The sequence below is a fragment of the Thunnus thynnus genome, chromosome 5 (genome assembly GCF_963924715.1).
Source record: "Thunnus thynnus chromosome 5, fThuThy2.1, whole genome shotgun sequence".
NCBI classification, from domain to species: Eukaryota; Metazoa; Chordata; class Actinopteri; order Scombriformes; family Scombridae; genus Thunnus; species Thunnus thynnus.
In genome coordinates this window covers 16783673-16807345 of record NC_089521.1, presented here as the reverse complement: position 1 = coordinate 16807345, position 23673 = coordinate 16783673, and the positions used below count along the sequence as shown (strand labels likewise).

The 23673-nt window shown below is 40.9% G+C and overlaps 2 protein-coding genes across 2 annotated transcripts in view; one reads left to right on the top strand and one right to left on the bottom strand.

Annotated features, from left to right (window-relative positions):
* The first annotated feature begins 777 nt into the window (after positions 1-777).
* Positions 778-14599, top strand: elapor2a (endosome-lysosome associated apoptosis and autophagy regulator family member 2a). Its single transcript, XM_067589595.1, has 22 exons — positions 778-1086; positions 2660-2780; positions 4593-4782; positions 4865-5012; positions 5105-5194; positions 5864-5969; positions 6097-6249; positions 7075-7163; positions 7274-7454; positions 7574-7702; positions 8440-8530; positions 8623-8725; positions 8816-8953; positions 10437-10700; positions 10803-10976; positions 11083-11269; positions 11503-11599; positions 11690-11791; positions 11926-12052; positions 12957-13135; positions 13603-13771; positions 13892-14599. Exons 1-22 carry the CDS (start codon positions 991-993, stop codon positions 13958-13960), a joined length of 3003 nt encoding a protein of 1000 aa, XP_067445696.1. The 5' UTR covers positions 778-990; the 3' UTR covers positions 13961-14599.
* A 5427-nt stretch (positions 14600-20026) lies between these two features.
* grm3 (glutamate receptor, metabotropic 3) overlaps positions 20027-23673 on the bottom strand; it is a 38354-nt gene continuing 34707 nt past the window's right edge. The window contains exon 14 of the mRNA XM_067589593.1: positions 20027-23634. Coding sequence (XP_067445694.1) covers positions 23558-23634 — 77 coding nt within the window. The 3' untranslated portion in view covers positions 20027-23557. The remainder of the gene's footprint in view (positions 23635-23673) is intronic.

Below are 23673 nucleotides of genomic sequence, written 5' to 3'. Positions count from 1 at the left end.
TAGCATCTTATTAGTATTTAGGTTATTTCTATCACAGCAGCAGAGAAAATACAAACTACAAACTGAATGTGAAAAACACATAAAGCAGCCTGTATGGTCCAGTAATGGATGCAGTAAGGTTGTGCTATTGCAGAGCTTGGCTTCCCTCTGGCGGTCAATGATAAGGACTACAACACTTATGATTAAAGGACAAATGCTGCTGGTGCCTCCACAGTGTGCCCTCTAACAGCGGCATTTACCTAAACAAATCTGGTAATGATGATGACATCGATCGAGGATTTTCTCTTACATTTTAGCACTTATATTATGATTTATAAAAACAAATACATCTTCACATAACCTTGCACATAACACATAACAAATTATTTTGCGCATTCATTTTAAATGGTTTCTTACTGATAGACATAAGATAACTGGTATTTTTTCCTGAGCGACGTCATAAGAGCGTCAGAGCCGGTGGTTGGAGTCGCCGTACAACTGCGTCAATTTAGCAGATGTAACCGGAACAACACCAGACCGTATTACCAATTTGCCTTCACATTAAAGTGACAAACTTATTTATCGTTAAGAAAATGGGGGGTACTTTCAAACAAAACGAACGCGATCGTGGTTGTGCACAAAACACTATCACAATAATCAGAGAATCAGGTATGAGAAAATGAATAGGATGAGATCAAGAGGACCAATCATTAGCTTTAAAGCATGCATCGTGAGTTTTACCTTGAAAGCTATCACCGGAAGTGCTAATTTATTCTGCCAGCCTGACTGAACTGAAGCAGCCCTGGAGCGCACAGTCTGAGGATAATCGCAGGTGCTGAGGGTTACAATCTGCCGACAAGAGGCGACAGAGCAAGTGTTGATTTGTGATTTGTATTTGAGCATCCTGTAATCTGGCTCAGATTTATGATACATTTCTCTCTGTTGGATCGAGGTTGTTGTTGGTGTTGTGCTCTTTTTTTTTTTTTTTTTTTTACCCCTCGATGATCTACAATGCGGTCCTCGGCTTGGTTCGTCGCCAGTTGCGCTCTCATCCTCTGCACGCTCCGGCTGATTGACGGGGCCAAAGGACAGCAGCAGTGTAGTGAGGTGAGAGATGCCACAGTCGATCAATATGCTTTAATGCTATTTCTCTATATCTGCTTTCACTGCCACAGCTCTCTAGCTACTGCGGGTTGGCAATTAGAAAACGCAAACAGCACTGATTGGGCCGCTATGGCTGTACGCGCTGCCTGACAGTGAGTTGGTCATCCACGACCATATCAAACACGATTTAAAAATTGATGACACATTTCCGGGCCGATTTATGGTTAATATGATGTTTAAAATCACAATTTCCTCAGCCTATCATCATAACTCACAGTAGCTGGGAAGACTTTACTGTACCTTAACCTCTTTTAAAAAGAGCACAAGTGATTGTACCTCTGGTGTGTGTTGAATTTCACCACTCAATGCCGAGGGGCTGTTATCAGTTTCCTGCATCCTTCCTTCTGCTCTGGCTCAGCTCAACACCTCCTCGGTCCAGGCTGGCACAGCACAGTCACACGCAGACAGTCCCAAGATAAAGGAGCAACATTCCTCTTAAGTTATTGGCTCAATCTTTGTTCTCACACTGGCAGAAACACATTACTGCAGCTCCCCAGTTTGGGCCTATATGATCCTTGATTTCTCTGCTGCCGGCTTTAGTTCTTGTGCTTTTTGGGATTTAGAAATGCAAATACAACGTTTCTCGTTTAAATGTCATGGAGTGCATTTGGAGGTTGAGGCTGGCTTGCTGAATTATATTGGAGACAAGTGTGGAAAGTCTGCCGTATCAGTGACTGACAACAGCTCTTGTGGGAGTCACAGGAGATAATGAGGGTTTAGTGCAACAGAGTTCAGAATACAATCCTGTTCTTAGTAGCTTCTGTTGTCTTTAATCACAGCAGCTGCGACGCTCAAACACTTAAGTTTGGTCCACACTTCCATCTGATTCCTCTCATCCTTTATCAACAGTGACTGAGCTCTATCACTAGACCCCTACAGACAACAGAGAAAATCACTCCACACACAACAGCCTGCATGCGCTGTGGTGTCAAAATCCGGTTTGGCTCAAGGAACAACATTATGTAAACTATCTGGAAAATTAGGCCACACTCCTCTGCAGACAGAGAGGTGGCAATACAAAGCTCTGCGGAGGCGAGAACATCAAGCTTCACTCCAGATCGCAGATTAATACTTTAAGATACAATAATCAAACGCCTAAGAGTTCATCCTGAAGATGTGAAAAGCTTTTTTTTTTTTTCACGCCTCCTGACTGTTTTTCCAGCAGCCCGTCACCCCTGTTCCCATCGCCGTGGAGATGGAATGTTGTGTATCCAGGGCAGAAGAGTGGCTGTGGCTTCAGAGATAACACTGTAACGAGCACTCATGTTTTCTAAGCAGCTGGATAAGGAAGTTAATATCACTGCTGGTTGCTAATGCAGTAGCTCCATCCACTCAGTCTGCTATGATTAGCAAAAACATTCTCATCAACAATGAGATGACTCAGGGCTCTGATCTGGGTGGAGGCGTCTTTGATGTTTACTGACCTGCCTCTGGTCTACACTCATTTTTTATTTGGGTCCAAGACTGTAGTGGCGACTGATTTCTTATGCAGATGTTTTCTGTGTCTCTTTTGCAGACGGACTACTACTATGAGTACACAGAGTGTGACAGTACAGGATCCCGTTGGAGAGTGGCCATCCCACAGAGCCCTGGATCCTGCGTTGGACTGCCAGCGCCAGTACGTGGCACAGAGTGCAGTAAGTTAGCAATATCTGTATATATATGTGTGTGTGTGTGTATGTAAGAGTGTGAAAGTTGATGTGTGTATCTCACCTTCTTATCAGTAGCCTGGTATTTCCACCAGTACATCCTGACTGACCCTGTTTGGATATCCTTCAGCCAAGCACAGAGCAAAGCCACAGGCCAATAACCTCAGAGCAAAACACTGTCACATAATTGTTGTCTACTGGCTTTCTTTTTTAATAAACTTTTTTTTTTTTTAAATTGAAACATTTCACAGCAAATACAGCTTTACAAAAACATATTTTTCCTTTTTTCTTTTTATAATTTTCAAACAAACCCACCCTTTCCCACCCAGCCAACCTTCCATCCCTCACCCCAGCTCCCAGCTCCTCTCCCAGTAACAATTTAACATAAAAGTGTACAATATGCATTGCATGTAAGGTATAAGGAAGAAAGCAGTGCATAGTGGTATACAAATGGCAGTGATATTAAGACCGAGAACAGAGAGTGAGAGAGAGAAAAAGATAAATGAATAAAATAATAACAAATTAATAAATAAATGGAGGAGAAAAAAATATATGTATGTAATATATTAAAAATAAAATTATGTCTGCTTAACAAGTCACATTATTGATGGAACAGATTACAGATACATTGATTGTATGTGTATAATATGAGGTATAGTAACTGGTGACAGAAGTTGGTGTTTCTCAAGAACACAGACAACTAGTCTCTAAGGTGTAAACTATTAGAATATAAGGACAGTAAGTTTTCATAGTTAGTGTCTTGCTAATATTTTGCCATGGAACTGATTTATGTAGGTGAGTCATTGGCAGTGTGTGGGGAGTCACGGGGGGGGGGGGGGGGGGTGTTGGTACTCACTGATTGGTAGTGAATAGTGTCTTATCATGATGGAGCTTGGAGGGCAGACTATAATTGTGTAAAAGCACACTAATTCTCCAAGGTGGTCAAACAGGTTTGTCCTTTGTTAGACCTCCTTGGAACAGGTTTGCCCTGCACTGTCACAGTACCGCTTCACTAATGGCTCAATTGAGATTATCATCGGTGAAATCTGTGTGTGGACACAAAGGTCACCCGCAGAAGTGCACAGGCGTTGTCTCTCTGAATGTTAATGGCCAGCTAATGTTTGCTAACATAGTTTTTTTTACATATGTATAAACTGCACATAGAAACTATTCTCAACATTCGTTGGGATAAGCTGTCTCGTTTCAATAAATGTTCATTTTACTTCAGCGTGTGACTTCCACATGGCCTGCAGCTGTTTGCATCTTCATGTTGCATAGCTCTGCACAGGTAAAATGTTCAGTCATGCAGGGACAGAAAGCTTTTATCAACCCTTTTGTTATTTTGACATTTTTCTGTTTCCTTCTTCCTGTTCAAAGTCGCATGAAATTCGACAGGAGTACACCAGACACTTGTTTCCTCATAACAACTGTACATTGGATCTTACTACAGTATCTTGGCAGGAGGCATAAGTCATAGTATCATAGACTCATAATGGCATTTGACCAGATCAGGTATGAGGAAAAGCTGACACTGTCAAAACACTGGCAGATGCAGAAGACTCAGTGGCTCAGTGGAAAAAGTGCAGAGACAGACATAGTGTGTAACAGGATGTAAGGATTAAGGTCCTCGATCACTGTGGCTACATAATACTGATTTGCATGACCATTTCTTCTTCAGGCTGTGTCATTTCATATTGTGAATGATTTATGTAACAAAAGGTGACGAGAGTTGTGAAAATGGCTTATTTGTCATCATATCCTTGTTTTTCCTTTTGCACCGCCTCTCTTTGTGCCCCTCAGCCTTTTCATGTGAGGCCGGGGAATTCCTGGAGATGTCGGCTCAGGAGTGTACTCGGTGTGCAGCGGGGAGCTACTCACTTGGCAGTGGTATCCGCTTTGACCAATGGGATTCCATGCCTGCTGGATTCAGTAGCCTGGCAACCGCCCTGGAGAACAGTCCAAATGGAGATGACAGCCTCACCTGCAACAGGTGTGTGAGTAAAACGCAAGAGAAACTGAAAGTCAGGCTGTGAGCTTGTTTTTAAAATTGATTTTATGTCTTTTCACTGCAGCTCGTCCTGGGTGCCTCAGGGAAACTATCTGGAGTCCAACAGGGATGAATGCACGGTCTCTCTCATCTATGCTGTCCACCTTAAGAAGCAGGGATCTGTCAGCTTTGAGTACCAGTATCCAGACAACAACCTGCTGTTTGAGTTCTTTGTGAGTATCATACATTCATAAGCTCTACTTATAAAACACTACCTTAAAAGAGCTTTCAGCTCTTGGATACTGATAATCTGTGTGTGTTGTAGATCCAGAATGACCAATGTCAGGAGATGGATCAGACTGCTGATACAAAGTGGCTCAAACTCACCAATCATGGTGAATGGGCTACCCATACGGTAAGAGTTGCATGCTTTTAAGATGAGCAATAGTCATGAAGCAGGACAGATCTTTGCCTGCTGGCCTCGGTCTGCCAAAGGAAATGTGTTTAACTCAGGCTGAGCTGCGAGAACTGGGTGGATACAAGCAGGAAGCCTGTTAGTACACCGGGAGAGACTGCCATCACTTATTATTGTCTCCAGTATTTTTCCAGACACATGGTGAAATGAGTGCTGTCTGTAGTTCAGTCCTGTATTATGGTGGAAAAGAATGACAATTAGCTATAATGTTTGTTAGAGCTTTGATACAATGGATATTCTTGAGAGCATATACTAGTTTTTTTTAAAATATAGCTTAAGGTGAAGTTTTAATGAGTAAGCATTTATGCTGGCTAAAGCATTGTACTATTTTTTTTGGTTTTCAGCCAGTGAGATTGAACTTGATTGGCACAGCATTAGATTACTATGAGGATATTTAGCAATTTAATTTGCATAGCATTAAGTTTGCTTTATTTCAATCTGTGATTTTTTATTCTCATTGTAATGAAAGTCTCAACTCCTCAGATCCAGCATTTTAGACAACCTCTTAAAGTATTTTTAAGACGCAAACCCAGACTTTTTTTTCTCTTGGAACTACCACACTGATCGTCTTTGTTTGACTGATGATTCATGAAAATCTGTGTATTCCAGGTGAACCTGAAATCTGGCACCAACATCCTATACTGGAGGACTGGTGGTGTTCTGATGGGGACCAAAGTGGTCAAGCCTGTTTTGCTGAAAAATGTCCAAATAGAAGGTCAGTGACATATTTTGTCCCTCTTTTCTTCCTCTTTCTATCTAATCAATGACAAATCAATACACCAATTAAGTATTAATTATCCTTTTCATTCTCTTTTTCTCTTTCCATAATCTCCTTCTAACAGGAGTTGCCTATACGTCAGAGTGTTTTCCATGTAAGCCGGGAACATTCAGCCGAGTCCCAGGCTCGTCCACATGTGAACCCTGTCCTCGGGACACCTTCTCTGGCCACGGTGCCAGCTCCTGCACTCCCTGTAACACCACCACTCACTACGCAGGTAGAGGCACACAGAAGAAGACATATATTTGCCATTTCAAGTCTACATTGAATCTTTGGAACAACACAACAAGACTGCATTGCAGTATTCAGTGCAGCCTAATTATTATCAGTGCTGCTCACAGAAGCACATAACACACCCAAAGGATAGAACGGGAGCTTGTCCTATTTTTAGCCACATTAGACGACGATTTCAAACTTTAGAAGAAACATGCTTGTTAGTTCAGTGCAGAGAGCTTTTTTTTTTTTTTTTAAACAATTTTGTCTACTAATATGCTAATTTCTGTGGATAAAAGTGGTATGCTCCCTAATCGTTTTAATATATTTGTCAGCAGGGTTTTGCTTGAATACATAATAATCGTAATAATAGAAATTCAGTTGTGATGTTTTAACCTAACATAATCAGATTAAATGAAATATTATTATATGATGTGAATGCATGTCCTCTTCAGTGTTGGTAATGACAATGAGAAGTGACTGGGAGAAGACAAGAGTTCAGAACATATTACATATTTAATTCAGTACACCTCTTTATGTATTTTGTATGATCCCTTGCTGTTATGCTTTTAGCAGGGTCTCCTGCTCAAACACTCCTTGTTTTATTTCAACTGAATGGGTCTCTATTCCATTTGGATTCTTGTGTTTTAGTGATTTACCTCAATATCTTTTATATGAAGTGCTTTGCTTTATCTTTGAGAAAGGTTATTAAAGCACTATTTGTGGGATACTGGGTAAATGATCAAATGTATTCTGCAGTTGCTCCTTTATTTGTTATTAGTTACTTTCATGAATGTTATTTTATTTTTGTCTCAACTTCTTTTTCAAGCTGAGGGATCAGCTGTGTGTAAGAGCAGACCTCCGTGTTCCAAGAAGGACTATTTCCAGATCCACACAGCATGTGATCATGAGGGCAAGGTGAGGGGGAAAAAAAGGCCACCTTATAGATTAAACAACCTGAGGAATCTCATTCTGTAATCACAGTTTCTGTTTTGTTCAGTCACTCTCCATTTGCTGTGTAATTTCAGACCCAGGTCATATATAAGTGGATTGAGCCTAAGATCTGTCTTGAGGGTGTGACTGGAGCGGAGATGTTGCCTCCAAGTGGAGAACGAGAGCCATGTCCCCCTTGTAACCCCGGTTTCTATAACAATGACACAGCCACCTGCTCACCCTGTCCACCTGGGACTTATTCAGATGGGATGAAACGTACTGAGAACTCTCTTGATTCATCTTGTTTTCCTCTCTCTCATTTTTCTTCAGTTACTCCCGTCTTTTCTCTGTGTGGTTTCCTAATTGTGTATTTCTTTACTGTGTCAATCCCCCAGCATGTAAGCCATGTCCAGCAGGCACTGAGCCCACATTGGGTTATGAATATAAATGGTGGAATGTTCTTCCTGCAAACATGAAGACCTCCTGTTTCAATGTGGGCAACTCAAAATGTGACAGTATGAATGGTGGGTGTTTATGGAAAGAGGACACAATACAATATGTTCATTAGGGCTACAACTCGATTTTTTATATTGGTCTTTCTCTTTTTTTAATGCCTCTATTAAAGGAATAGTTTGGCTTTTTGGGAAATATTTCTTAGAGTTAGATGAGAAGTTCAATACTCTCATGTCTGTGTGGTAAATAAGAAGCTACCAACAGCAAGTGGTTAGCTTAGCTTGCTTAGCTAACTGGTAACTTACAACAAATAGCTTGGCTCTATTCAAAGATAAAAAAATTTGCCTATCAGCACCTCTGAAGCTCACTAACTAACTTGTTATATCTTTGATTATTTAATCTGTACAAAAAATTAAATGTAAAAACAATGTTTTGGTTTTATGGGGATTACGTGCTATTATTTGCTGGATGCAGTGACTTCCTGGAGTCTTTGATGTTTTGCTGGCAACCTCACAGTAATGAGATCACTCAACAACTTAGTGTGCCTGTCCGACACATAACCCCCCATAAAATGACAACATACTATTCATACACTTAGATTTTTGCAAAGTTTTGTAGCATTTTCCTCCTGTTTACAGTCTTTATGCTAAGCTAAGCTAACCGGCAGCTGGCTGTAGCTTCATATTTACTGTACAGACATGAAAGCGGATCTTCTCATCTAACTCTTGGCAAGAAAACTAATAATGCTTTCTTTATGTATATATTTTTCGAAAATAGTTGTGTAATGTGAATTTGTTCTGTCCTTTAGGCTGGGAGGCGGCTGGTGATCATATCCAAAGTGGAGCGGGAAGTTCGGATAATGATTACCTCATCCTCAACATTCATGTTCCTGGCTTCAAGTGAGTACAGTCTCCATCCCTCTTGTCACTGAGCTGTCTGTTTCATTCTGCTGCGTCTAATACCCCTCTTTTCTGTTTGCATCCTCCATCAGGCTCCCTACGTCAATGTCAAGCCACTCTGGGGCAGAGTTTGGTCGCATTACATTCGAATTTGAAACTTTGTGCACAGCGGACTGTGAGCTCTACTTTATGATGGTTAGAACAACCGCCATTCTGACATGTTTTCTGCTACATACATTACTATATAGGTGTTTGGTGGATACATTTTTTTAATGTGTCTTTTAGGATGTAAACAGGAAGAGTACAACAGTGGTGGAGTCATGGGAGAGAACCAAAACAAGACAGTCCTACACACATGTCATGACAAAGAATGCCTCCGTTTCCTACACATGGGCTTTCCAGAGGACTAACCAACCTTCAGATGTAAGTATTAGTACAAGTACTTTTATCTACAGTACCAGTCAAAATTTTGGATGCACCTTCTCATTCAAGTGAATAGGAATGTGTGTCCAAACTTTTGACTGGTACTGTATGTTCACATTAGTGCTGGCAATTTCTTTATTGTCTACTATTATAATTGTACTGTGGGATTTTCTTAATCAGTAATCAGTAATATCAGTAATCATGATGAATTTTCTTGTTTAATTAAATTCTACAAAAAAAAATCCATGGTTGCATGCTGAATAGGTTCATAGATCTTAAACATAAAAGAAATTCATGTTTGTAGTCTTAAGTCAGAAGAAGCAGGAAAGCTCTGAAAAACTTCCTGATAGCCTTATTGTCTTTTTTTTCAGCCTTGTAAATTCACTCCACACTAGGTACACTGAACACTCCCTTCCATTTGGTATTCAAAATAAGGTTGTGATTGTGTTTAAACCAAATAAAATAGATTAGCTCTGTGCTCACTCGAGGTGAAGCGTGAATCATTTACTTGCCCTTTTGATTCACCTGTTTTGCCAAATATATGTTCCAGGGAATAGTATTTCTCATTTGGTTAATACATGTGTTAATAGTAAATCCAAGGCTTTTATCTGATTTGTACTTATACCAACAAATACCCCCACTGTGTGTCTCACAGAAAACAACACATTTAGAATATTTTACGTCTGGACCTGACCTGCCAAGACAGTAATCTGTTCCCAAGAGCATGTTTTTAGTTACAGCCTGTCATCAACACAACCTCACATTGAGTAGGGGACTTAAGCCATTGATTGATAACGGTCACAAAATTAACTGCACTCCGAGGGCAGCAACTTTCAGTGCTAGTTTGCAGTGGTTTCGTCACTTGATTTAATCAGAGATATCCTGGATAAACAACACTCAATAAACCTCCTTAAAAATTGAAGAGGACACTTGAGGGAGCTGTCTTTTGCTTAACGAAGCATTCTAAATTCATTATGGATGCTTATCGTGTCTCTCTCATCAAAGTTTCCAGCATGTCTCCACCACTTTGTTTGCTGTCAGATAAGATATTATTTCCCTTGGGCTACAACAAATATTGTTGTGATCAAGTAATTTTCTTATTTTTTGATTAATTGTTTTGCCTAAGAAATGTCAGAAAATCAGAAAATACATTTAAAAAAAACGGTAATAATTTTCCACAGCTCAAGATGTATTAAATTGTTCTCAACCCCCCCCCCACCCCAAAATGTTTGGCAATTTGGATTGAAGAATGATTGAATTAAAACAAATGATTATGAAAACCATTACTTGAATTATTAAAATTTTCTGTTGATTGACTAATGGATTAATCAGCAAATCGCTCTGAAGTGGCTTTTTTATCATAGTAAAGCTGCACTAAAGCAGTATTCATAACGAAGAAGACAACTGTTAGTCACTGTGATTTAGGCAGCACTTAGTCAACAGTGTAGTTCATTCTGTACTTTTGTGTGTCTCTCTTCCTCAGGTGCGTCGGTATGTCAATGACGTGGCGCGCATCTACTCCATCTCAGTGAGTAACGCTGTAGATGGAGTGTCCTCTGAGTGCCGCGCTTGTGCCCTGAGCGCCCAACCATCCAGCTCTACATGTGTGCCGTGTCCACCTGGACATTACATAGACTCACGCACCAGCCAGTGTACAGAGTGTCCACATAACACGCACCTCATCTCTCACGCCACACCGGGTCCAGATGCTTGCAGACCCTGTGGACCAGCCAGCAAAAGCGACAAGGTTTGTTGCTGATGTTGGGAAAGGAGTCAAGCTACTTTTATCACTTTTTCATTAAACTTTCATAAAGACACAACCATGTATGTGTATTTGTGTTTTTTACAGGACCACAGTTTATGTTACAGCGACTGTCACTTCACCCACACAGATGGCAATGTCACTCTGACTTATGACTTCAGCCTCCTTGGGTCTGTAGGGTTGCTGATGAACGGTCCAAGCTTCACCTCCAAAGGAACCAAGTACTTCCACCAGTTCAATATCAGCCTGTGTGGAGGACAGGTGAAAAGATGGAAATGCACATACATGCAGGACATGCCTTTTCAAAAGTTTGTGTGTACAATATGAATGTAATGCTCTTGCCATTTCCTCTCTTTCTTTATTTCAGGGTCAGTTGGCGGTATGCACAGACAATGTAACAGACCTATCCAACACCGACTCCCAGAGAGAGAAAGGCGAAGGAGCCAGTGCTGTCAAGACCTTCATCTGTCAGTCAACAATAATCCCAGCTAGTGGACGAGGCTTCCATACAGCACTCTCCTCGCAGTCCATTAACCTGGCTGACACATTTCTTGGTGAGTGTGACAACTTAAAATGCAGAAGTGGGGTGAATTTGGTATGTTTTATACTGGTGTCATTGCTTAAAAAATATTGCATAATGTCAAGAAGTTCTTTTGGGGTCATGTTGGTCTTTTAATAATGAATTCATGTTATGGAAGGGGAAGGGATTAGACAAAAGGCAGAATATTAAAAACATTAATTGTACATACACACATTAATCCAACCTGCCCTTTTATGTTATTAACAGGAGCAACAGTTGAAAATACACTTGATGGAATAAGAGCAAGACCAGAGCTGTACCCCCAGACCTCCAAGAAAGTCCCTGATGTCAACTTCTACTACCGGTACCTCCAACATTTCATATTTTTTTGAGACAGAAAAAAAAATTCTGTGCTCTAAGATTCTTTCTTTCTTGCTTTCTTTTTGTTGGTAAGGTCATTGGAGGCGACCTCGTCTTGTGAGTCAGGTCGAAGTGCAGTGGTGACACTTCGCTGTAACCCAGAGAAGAGCACTAAAGGGGAGCTCTCAGTGCCCAGGTACATGTCTGTCACTGCTTTTCTGATTGCCTGTGTTGTATCCCTCCCAGACAGTTTCAGTTACAACACATGTAACATTTATCTGTGCTTTGAGGTGGTGTGGATGTGACTAACTCTGTGTTTTGCCATTGCAGTCAGTGCCCTGCAGGAACATGCGACGGCTGCACCTTTCATTTCTTATGGGAGAGCTCAGGGGCCTGTCCTACATGCACAGAGAGGGACTACCATTGGATAGAGGGAGCCTGCAAGGGAGGACACCAGGTGTGTGTGGATGTAGAGTTTAGTCCATAAGTACTGGGGCAGATATGTTTTTCTCTTTCATGCAGCAAATGGGATATGAAATGAAACAATAAGATTAAGTTGCTTACGTTCAGCTGTGTTTACACCCACATCTGATAAAACATGTTGGAATTATTTCTCATTTTATACCCGCTGCCTAAGGGTAAGAAGGGCTGTATTTTCTCCATATGGATGCTAACACCGTTAAAGCTGAAAGTCAGCACTTTAAACAGTCTTTGTTTCACTTGAATTGTAGTGTAATGGGGTAGAGCCAAAGCAATGAAAAAAAAAACGTCACTGACACTGAAATACTTATGAAGAGTAGTCCACCCGTTGAGAATTGTACTTATTTGTCAAACTCACGATGGGGAGTTCAAAGATCAAAATAGATGCAGCAGAACCAGCGATATCATCTTTTTCTTTTCTATCCATTCCTCTTCCTTGTCAAAACTTGGGGCCTTCATTACTCACAGTACTCAGTTCACTGAGGTGTACAGATTTGAGTGTTTTATGCTGTTAGCTGCTAACGTAACTTAGAGACACTAGCCTCAAGCAGAGATGAGGAGCGGGCTGCAGAGGTCTGGTAACCTCCCTTCTTTCTAACTTCACACACAGATTTTTTTCATTTTCAAACTTGTTGTTTTTAGCCCCAAGCCAGGTTTTTTTGAGATTTTGCGCAGCTGCCTCTGGAGCCACAGAAGTCCTATATACAACTTTTTTCACATATGCAATACTCCCCAAGACTTGTAAACAGGCTGTACAATTGATGGAGTCCCACTTTAACAGACTGCACTGTATGTGTGGAAAGTTCATATATGCAATTTTCTGTTTATCTGCTGGCTCTCTCACACTCTTGTGTAATGCTATATGTGCTATTTATCCTCAGGACCTGCTGTATGTGTGGACTGAACCGAAGCTGTGTATGGGAGGTGTGACCTTGCCTGAAAAGAAAACGTTGCCATGCGAGGGTATGGAGTTCTGGGTACAGCTCGGTGCGGGGCTGGGAGCTTTCACTGCAGTGCTGCTCGTCTCCCTCACCTGCTACTTTTGGAAGAAGAACAAACGGTACCATTTCCTTTCCTCTTGCTCCCTTTCTTCATCTCTTCCTCCATTCTTGTTTCTTCCTGTTCATTTTCTTTCCCTACACCCTCTTGTAGTTCCTTCTCCGTATTCTCTTAACCTAATCCTTCCTTATCTTATTGTCTTTCCCATTCTCTCTTTCTCCTCTTTCTGCTTCATTCCTTCTTTTATTTCTCCCTTCTTTCCCTCCTCCCTACTCCCTGTTATTCCCCTCTTTTTCTCTTCCTTCATGCCCCCCTTACTAATTTATTTCTTCTTTCACTCTTTTTTTTCTTCCTTTCCCACCCTCTGTCTTTCATTTTCTCTTTACTCCAAACTCCTGTTGTTTGATCCCATCCCTCCTGCCATTCTTTCCTTGTTACATCACAGTTTTATCATAATTCATGTGGACAACATTATTTGTCTTCTTCTATTTTCCTGCAGTGTTGTTGTATCTCTTGTCTGTCTGCTAGGTTGGAATACAAGTACTCCCGGTTGGTGATGTCTGCCAACAAGGAGTGTGAGATGCCAGGAGCTGACAGCTGTGCTGTGATGGAGGGAGAGAATGAGGGAGACATGGAGGATGAAGTTGTGTACACGAAACCTTCTCTACTTGGCAAACTCAAAGCCATAGCATCCAAGGTGAGAGTCACAGTATCACTTCTCGGTATTTACTTTAACTGAAAGCAAATCTCATTATCGTAAAAGGTTTTGCTTTTGAGTAAACTTTATAACAAAATGGATGTTTGTTTCTGGTTTTAGGGAAATGGAGAGAACTATGAAAACATGCAGCTAAACTCATCCCATTCGAAAGCACTGGTATGGAGCTAGAACAATGGTGAAGTGAGTGGGAGTGAGGGGAGAGACCAGACCCTCGAGAAACTTTCCACTGAAGACCCCTTTAACCAGTCACCCCCTTTATGAGCTTTGGTACCAGGAATACCAACTGTGTGTACATACACAGATATACACACACATCATGCACCTATAGAACCAGGTTCAGAGAAGTCACAATAACATGGTGGCCTTAAAGCTTGGTACGACAGAGCCGTCCACCTGGAAGCATAGTACTGTGAAGCAGGTGTGTGTGTGATAGACACTTCCTGGTAGTAGTCTGATTCAAACTGATGTCAGAAAGGCCGTTAGAAGAGCTCAGGGCAAGACAAGGACCTATTTAAGATGTTTTGTTTGTATTTATTTCAGTCTGTGAGTTTTGATGGTGTAATTTGCCATCAGGATTACAACGGTGAGGGTGTGTCCATCTCCCATAGACGTTTACACTGACTGGTATATTCTGACCATATGAAGCCTATATTTTCTCATCTGTTTGTTCTTTTGCTTTGTTGAAATTCATGTAATAAGGAGAAGTTTTCGGCTTACTGATTGAAAATTAAGATGTCATATTATGCGGATGAGGTTGTGGTGTTGACTTTCCATGTATGTCAAATAAATTATGATGTATTTATGTAAGTGGACCCAGTTTGATTGATTTCCTTTTCAACCATTTCTCTTGAGAAATCCGTTGGCGACTTTGAGACAACAGAGAGGGGTTTAACTGACATTCTAAATACAAATAGCAAAGAAATACAGTTCAAATATGGAATAATTTTGAGTGCAACTAATTGTAATTTGGGCTTATGCTTGGAGAAAAAGTCCACTCCAGAAAATGCAGGGATTTAAGTACATCTGTGCCTCTTTTTTTATTAAAAAACATGGGCAAGTTTTGCTTTAGTAAGATATTTTCTTGTAAGTACAAGATTTCTTCTTGTAATGCCAAATGTTCACATATAGTGAGACAATTTCTCTCTAAACTCATGTTACAATGAGAATTTTTAATGCGTTTTCTGATCCACATAGGAAATTGACAAAGGGAAATTACTAACACTGCAAAACATGCCAATAAATACTTGCATCTCCAATATTAAATTAAAATGTCATCATTTTGGCACATGTAGTCAGTGTTTTTACTGTTTTTTCTTAATTCGTATAGCTGCTGATTTGTGTTAGAAGTAATTTCATGATTGGGAATTATTATTATCCACCTCCCTTTAGCTCTGTGGAAGCTGAAAATGCTAAATTTCTCATAGCTTTGCTGAGGGCAGAGAAAGGCTTTTAATTCTAAGCTCATGATTTGTCTTTTGTTGTGATTGAAAATGATTAAAACTTGATATAATGTTAGACTGTGAGAATAACAGTATGACGTCAGTTTTTCCTGATTAACTTGCAAGTCACTCGCACTTGGCCAGATTTATTTTCTTGTAAACATCCATTCATCAAAAGATTTGTGTCTTGTGTGGCCCAAAATCATTCAGTGCTATAAAAGCCTCTGTCACTTTGCTTACAAACCCATTTTTATCAAACTGTAGGAACTTTGGCCTGCCTTTACATAACAGCTGTGACATGTCAGTGGCTAGCCATTGATATCATATTCCAAACTGGAAACCGAGGGCACTAGTATTAGTATTAGTCATTTTGTTATTTTGTCTTCATGTGATAGTATATGCACATAGTCCAGTGATTAACGATATTGTCACTTTAGTGTCCCTTTTAGATCCGAAAGGTTGTGAGATCAATCCCTGTTGAGGGCAGCATTCAGCACTCAGAGTTCTACAAACATGCAGACACATGGTGCTCCCAGTCTGCTGATTACTGATACTGGCATGCACTGGCACACACACAAATACCCCTCTTTCAAATTAAGTTCTTTAGAAACAGTGTAAGCTTATTTGAATATAAGTCCCAGCATGCATTGCAGTGGTGTGAAAATTGTCCAGAAAACCTTTTGTCTGGACAATTTACATGATGGAGGCCATTGAGTGTCTTTTTAGACATGTGTCAGAGGGGTCAGATGGGTTTTCTCACTGATCAACATTAAAACAATTCAAACCATGATGAAGATAGATATGCGCATTACTCACCTGCTGCATACTGTTACTTTTAACTTCTACATTACTCACCAATATCAAAAGAAGTTGCAGTAAGAACAGCAGCAGCTAGTAGTCTAATGAACTAGCAGCAAGCCTATTCTTCAGTTAATGTTCATTTTAGTTAATCTGCAATTCTTCATTCCATATTCTGTATGATTTTTGGACCTTTTGGAGCTGCTTATACTTTGACATTTGAGCTGTTTTTCTAGTACAAACTGCAGCTCATTCAACAGATGTGTGCTACTACTTTTCTGTTTTGTAGTGTGTTCCACTGATTTTATATGAATTTTTAGACATCAGAATTTATAATGGCAGTTGGGCGAATTTGATCCCACTTAGTTTGGGCGTTTAACACTTTGAAACTCAACTGCTCAGACATCCTTTATCCTACGGACCCCATCCAAACTTTGAAACATTCACAAAACTTTCAATTCTATGTTGTATGTGCTCTGCCCTCTAATGGGCTAATGAGGCTCTGGCTCGGCATCTGAGAAAAAATCTTTGCATCCACGCAGCACCCTCCCCATAAAGCCCCAGCGCTAGCATTGCTCGTCTCCCTTTTTCACTCAGCCATCTTTGAGAACGGATCATCACCTGTGAACTTCGTTAACCATCGGCGTCGCAGAAGAATTCACCATCATTTGTCATGTTTTCTAGCAAGCCATGCATCTCCTCTGCCTTGTCTATGCCACCTGTGGACTCTCACGAGTCCTGCTTACTCTGCCTGGGTTGACGGTATCAGGCTGAGACCGAATCCTGCTCCGCCTGCCTTGCACTCCCCCAGGAGGAGTGTGAGCATCGGTGGAAATTCATAGAGTCTGTCCACTTGCTCCATGCTAGCCCCGTGCCAGCGATGGAGGGCATGATGACTTGGTCAAAGCCATAGGCTGACTTCAATGAGGAGGATGAGCGTCATATCTTTGAGGAGGAAGACTCTGCATCCCTATTCAAAGATGAAAATTCGCCGGCAGCCCACCGCTATCCACTGGACGACCTGTCCAGCCTGTTCGAAATCAGCTGCCGGCAGGATGGTGACCCTGCTGCCACCTCGACTTCCCAGGGTCCTGCCAACAATTTCACAGCAGGCCTCCTCGCCCAGCCACATGAGCCTTGTGTTGATGTCCCCAGGAAGGTGCCCATCTTCAACTATGCGCAGTGTGAGTGGGTCTCTCCGCTGACCGCTAAGCCCCCGGCAGTGGCTTATGGGCTGTATTCAACTGTTGAGGGCTGGGAGTGGGACAAGGGAGTGCCTTCCTCTGGCCCGGCGGTTGGCCATTGTTCCTGTCCGAGAGGGACAGAGTAATGACCAGCTTCCTTGACTGCTAACCTGACTCACGCACCAGAGGACTGAGTTGTCGGTACTGGAGATCATCGAGGTGCAGACAACGTCGGCTACCCTCCTGCACATGTCCCAGGGTTTTGCCATTGATGACGGCCATACCATGGCAGGTGACCTGTGCGCCTTGTCTGTGCATCCCTCTTGTAGGTTTATGAGTAATTATAGGGGGTTGGTGGAACTATGTCCGAATCTGTCCTTCTGGCCCAAGGTCATCACCTCCTTGTTCAGGTTGAGGGCCATTCGCCTGAGGACTTATTTCCCCCCTCTTCACACCTACAGGGAGTTGGGCCTTTGTGACCTTTGTGCAGTCATATCTCAGGGACATAACTGCTGATTTGGTGTCTCATTCAGTGCTTGGTGCAATGTCTAGGGGGACCTCGTCTGGAGCAGAATGAGGTGTTTTTTGATGACGTCCAGCTTATTCCTGGCTTTTTGCAGTCCGGTGCAAGACCCTCAGGCAGTGGCCACTGGACTGCTGTTGTTTCTTGGTTGTGGCTAGGTTCGGACTAGTATTGGTTCAGGTCCAGCTGGGAATACATCTCTTCCTTAACGGCCTTTGCCTAAGGTTTTAACCAATAGTGAAGCCTGAGGGCAGAGTATGTACATCATAGAAATAGCAGTTACCTGGATGTAACTCCAGTTCTATGAGTATGTGCATAGCTCTCTAACCACAAGCTCAACTAATTGGGCAGTGAGTGCAAAGTTTTTTTCTCAGGTGCCGAGGCGGAGCCTCGTAGGGTAAACCAATAGCAAGGCCTGTTTGAGGGCTACGCATGCACTCATAGAACTGGAGTTACATCCAGGTAACTACTATTTTTCAAAGTTGTATTCTGTGTCATACCATAAAATGTTGCCACAAGCCTCCTCTCTTTCAAAATGTAAATATACAGTATTTCCTATAGGAGAGTCAATGAGAGCGCTTTCATGCTCTCTGACTTGACTACAATACAATCTGCAGGCTCTCAGTCTCCTCACTAAATATAAATAATAAAAGCTTAAGTATGAAAATCTGATCTTGCTGACTATTTGCTGTGTCACATGTTAGCACAGTGCATAGCATGCTGTCTTACAAATATGAGACCGTCAGGTTGATCCCACCTGTAGGCAATCTTAGTCTTGGTAGAATTTCAATACTATTCAGCTTCCAGCAACAAAATCAATCTCAGCTTTCAGCAATCACACATAATTTCTTCAGAAATTGCATTTTCTAGTTTTAATTTGGTGCATGATCATAACAGAAGTATTTCATATGTCATAGGTCAGAATTGGATACCTCTTTAGGGAGTTTCTCGTTTTCTTTGTTTTCCTCAAATGAAGGATATGTACATATATCTAATGTCATAGTTTGACTTATTGGTATACAGTATTTGAAGATCACTATACAAATAAGTGAAAAAGTGCAGCACAAATTTTATTACTGAAAATAATAATGATATAATACACAAATAAATAAAAAATGAATATAATCTTTGGTAATTTGGTCTGAGAATAAATACTGATAACTTTGATTTATCAATTTAACTTCTTAAGACTAGCAGTACTTTTAAGTGTAAATATCTTGAAGTTATTTTAAAGACCTGGTGGGAATAACTGAAAATGAAAATGATCCTGTCTTGAATATCTATGGCTTATATATTGTATTGGAATTTTTATAATAACAAATCATATATATTTATGGAAATTATTATTACCATATTTTGTTTAAGCCCCAGCAGCTGTGTGAGATATTGGAAGAGAGCTTCTCATATTGTGCTCCACAGGCAGAATTTAGAAATCCAAGTATTTGCTAACCTGCTACTAGGAGATTAAACATGCTTGTTATGTTGGGGTTGGAAATTCCTGGCTGTAGTATATTAGGTTTAAAAGTTATTTGTGTAATGTGTGTGTAATGACCTGATCCTACCACCAGAGAGCGATCATTGCTAGGCCAGAAGACAAAAGTCAACATCCAATTTTGCAAAAGTAGGAATTACAAGTAGTATGACGTAGCCAGAAATAATAGACAGAAGCAGGAATAACCTGCAAACATTTATAAAAGCATTTTGCTCTGTGCAGAATTTTCATTAACTCAATCAACAGCCTGACATGTTTGATATCTCCAAATATCTAAAAATCTTCCTTACTTTCTAACCCACTCTTTTTCTGTTCTACTGCTCTACTCAGGGCAGAAAACTCCTCCCTATCTGTGTGTTTCCCCTTTCTTTCTATTTTTATATTTCTTTTGTTTTTATTTCTTCTTTCTTTTCTCTCATTTATTTCCCTCTTTCTCTCTTTCTTTCTTGAGACTGAGCTTACACACTGGAGTGCATTGCCCTAAGGCAGGGAGCACTCCATAGATGGTTTAATTGGAGTGCCATCACTTAGGGAACAGATTAGGCAGAGTGTTACAGACATCTTTTAACATTTGCCAACACACACTAGAATAGAGTAGAGCCTCTGTATGTGTGTGTGTGCGTGAAAGTGGTGGTGAGGGGCTATTAATGTTGTTGACAAAATCTATCTACACTTGCATTCAGCATTTAGATTTTACCTGAGATTTATAGATGCTGTGCACGCAGACACACTGAACTCCTTTTTTTTGATTAGTCAAAGCAGGACAGACATGGAAGGACGAACAGACAACACCAGCTGTTTGCTTGTTGTTATTTATTATGATGTCATCACAGCCTCGTTATTGCACATATCATAAACATGGAACTATTGCTTTGTGATTGGCCAGTTCCAGAGTTCAGCTTGACCTTGGCTTCATTTCACCGCAGAGATCTTGTCTTGTTTCAAAGCCTAGAGGCCAAGGACACATTCTGTTATATAGTGGGGGCTACAGCACAGAGACCTTTGTAGAGCACATGGCAGTTGGCAGAGGCTGAAGAGAGGAACAATGTCCTTAGTGAAAAGGATATTCATGAGTAAAGCCAAGTAAGAAGTTACTGGGGTACATGAGATGATAAACTGAGTGTAGCATAGTGAGAAAGGTGATGCATTTCAAAGTGATGCATTTTCTTTATATCTGAATCCCGTTTTCATTTTCCCATACACTCTCCAACTCCTTTATCTTCCTTCCCCTTGTCCCTTTTCCAACCCCTTCAAGGCCGCCTTGTTGGCATGTGCTGTGTTGTGCAGTCAGCTCTGAGTGCTTCAGTTTAAGTGTGGTGCTACCAATATGTTGGCTTAGGTGGTCTTGGCTGAGACCAACTCAGCAGCAAGTTTCACACATAGAAGGTAGACAAAGGTGGCGTGGAATAGGTTTAAGGGGTGAGGTGGAGTGAGAGACAAAGGGTCAGAAGAAGAGTGTGAGACTGTTGTCCGAGACTAGTCCCTGGACCAAATGAGAGGAGAATCAGGGTTAAGTGCTCTATTTGTGTGGCCATTAAAAGCTGGGGGTAAAGTACTGGGCCTTGCTGAGCCAAATCTCATCAGTCACTGCCAATTTGAATCAGAACCAGCAACCCGTTTTCCTCTTTCTATTCCTCTTCTTTCACCCTCTCCTCACCCCTCCTCCCACCCTTCCCTCCATGCAGACAAATAGACATTCCGGCAGCGGATGCGGCGGTGGTTGTCCATAGCAACCTGCCATGCGGGGTGTATCTTGTGGGAGCAGGACCACTGAGTGAATGGCTAAGCCTTCTGCTAACAAAGACTGTGAATCTCTGAGATGCTTTGAGCTCCCATAGAAGCGCTGTGACTTCTGGGCTGTGGGAGTGCTTTACATAATCCAGCAGCAGCTCCCCTCTGCTCTGCCACATCTCTCTCTCCTCCTGCTCTCTGCACCTAACACACACGCCCCAATGTAGGTCGGCTCGTCTTGGCGCATCCACCGCTCTCTAAAATTCTTTCAATCTATCATTCAGTGTGATTATCACAGGACGCTTTTGGAGACTGGACAAGAGATGAATGTTCAACAGTTCTGCCTGTAACTACTATATGAATTTTAACACGGAGAAAAGAGATCTGGAGAGCTTGTCTGGGGAATCTTAAAAGATCAATAAGTGATTCTGATCACATATTTTGTTAAAAAAATATCAAGTATAACAGTCACACTTTTCTTTTAGACAGCATAATATAGTATGTAACTATTTAAGATATGTTTATCTATAGTTTACTCCCATCCTAGATGCATTAAAGTCATGCATGAGGGCACTCTTTAAAATGAAATATGCTGTAATGCTAAATTAGTCCACTAATTTACGCTATTTAGATTTTCTCATAACTTCATCCATATGTTTTTTTTTCATTTATTCCCCCACCTCATAATTATCCCCCAGCAGAGTCTGTTATATTTCCAACCACAAATAGAAAGAGTTTGATGGTTATGGATGCTTTGATAAATGATATGTATGTTATGTTTATGAGTTCTACTCTAACATCCTTTTGTTGCTGGGATTTGCCAGCAGCTGACATTGTGTGCTCTGCTTCCTCTTGTGAGCCTCTCTGGGACTGCTGAAGCCAGCTGCTCCACTGTGCCTCTCAACGTCAACACATTTAACACAGACATGTAAACTGCACACTTCAATAAGTCAGTGAGTCAATGACTTCATCTTAATGGTATATGAGCTTCTCTTCCCCTGCCTTCTTATTGGAGTTAAGCTGTAAAAAAATGTAGCATAAAATCAGATGAGTGTATCAGAAATATCCACTTAATGTTCATTAAATTTCGGACTGGAGAAAGAAAGGGGGTAGAGAAAGTCATTTCAACCTAAGGATTCCTCAGATTCACTGTTTCACACACTTCAGGTAAACAATCAATGGCAGAAGGCTTAATAGGGAATAAAACTAAAAGGCATAGTGTTGCCCTGAAACATGTACTCTATACTGAGATCACTTTTACATCGACCAAACAAGGATATGCAGGCGATCATGTAAAACTGATCTCTTACAACCTCTATCTGGAGAACTATCAAACATACATTAAGGCACATAGCCATATTCAAAACATCACCACATACTGTATCTATGGGGCACAAAAAACATAAGCTACCACTCCCCTGTAGTTGGAAAAATTCAACATGTGTTCAGCAAAGCAGACAGTGTCCTTCCCTTAGCGTTTGAGTCATTTGAGTATAAATTCATAATAACTGGGTAAGACATCAATTTGCTTTTGTTGACAGAACTAATGCAGCACTGTCTATATTTACAGTTTTGAGGCAAAAGAAATGCATTTGATGTACTCTATCTTTTCATCCGTGCTATTAGTTATTATTAGCAATCCATTACGGCACTCCTCTAAAGAAACTGTGATTGAGAGTGGGAGGGAACATACTGTTGCTTTGGTGAACACATGTCTGGAACTATGGCCATTTAGATAAAGGGATTCCATGATTAGAAATAGAAAAATGAAAGTTTGTATCAAAAGCAAAACATATTTTCCTGCAAAACAGCCACAATGGGTTCTTTATGTGGATCTAGGATGTAAAGCACATCTATCAAGATGTGAATAGATGAATTCTCAAACCGAAAATTGTGTTCTGCCACAGTATAACTGTAAGTCGATGAGCTTGATGGATTTTTGTACACGTCTGTTCCAGACGTTCTATCCGATCCAGTTTATGCTTTTGTCCACCTTCATTCTAGGGTTACAAGAATGTCAACATTGTGCTGTTTGAACCATCGGTAGTATAATATACAAATGTACAGATACACAATAGAAATGCATACATAATTGGTTATTACAATGAGACCTACAAAAAAGCATGAGAATAAAAAGTCTGTGGGATATTGCGGGTGAGTCAAGCAGAGCCACAAATGTGCATCCAAACTGAGGGATACACACCCTCCTACCATGAGTAAGCGAATGTCTATTTACACCGCATCATAACAAAGCTATCAAAAACAAAGGCTCCAAAAATTCCTCCTAAAAACTTTTTTTGTTTTGTTTCTCTACTTACAACAATGTCGATTCCATGTATGTACATCCCTAGAAAATAATTTAATTATAGATACACACTTTCTACATTTGTGAAACAATACAGTTCTAGTCCACAAGGAAGGTGTTTGTTGGTTTGTGCGTGTATATGTGTGTATGTGTACATTTGTGTACGTGTGTGTGTGTGTGTGTTTGACTGTGTTCAGTATGTGTATGAGGTGGGGAATGATGCTTGAGAAGGATAATGTTCATGGATTCGCTAACAGTCGCAGGGGCAGATTTAGAGAGAGGACTGGGTGTGGTCACAGAGAGGAAGTAGTGGAGTCGACAATTTCTCTCCCGTTGCACACGGTCGGGACGTAGTGGGCACTGACAGAAGCTGGAAATAGAGAAGGTACCAGAAAAAAAAGGACGGAAT

Bases quoted from the DNA above. Each gene is read 5' to 3' on its own strand.
- elapor2a (XM_067589595.1), top strand. From the start codon at position 991: ATGCGGTCCTCGGCTTGGTTCGTCGCCAGTTGCGCTCTCATCCTCTGC. The intron at 5,970-6,096 runs GTCAGTGACATA...TCCTTCTAACAG, and splicing joins GAAAAATGTCCAAATAGAAG to GAGTTGCCTATACGTCAGAG. The intron at 6,250-7,074 runs GTAGAGGCACAC...TTCTTTTTCAAG, and splicing joins CACCACCACTCACTACGCAG to CTGAGGGATCAGCTGTGTGT.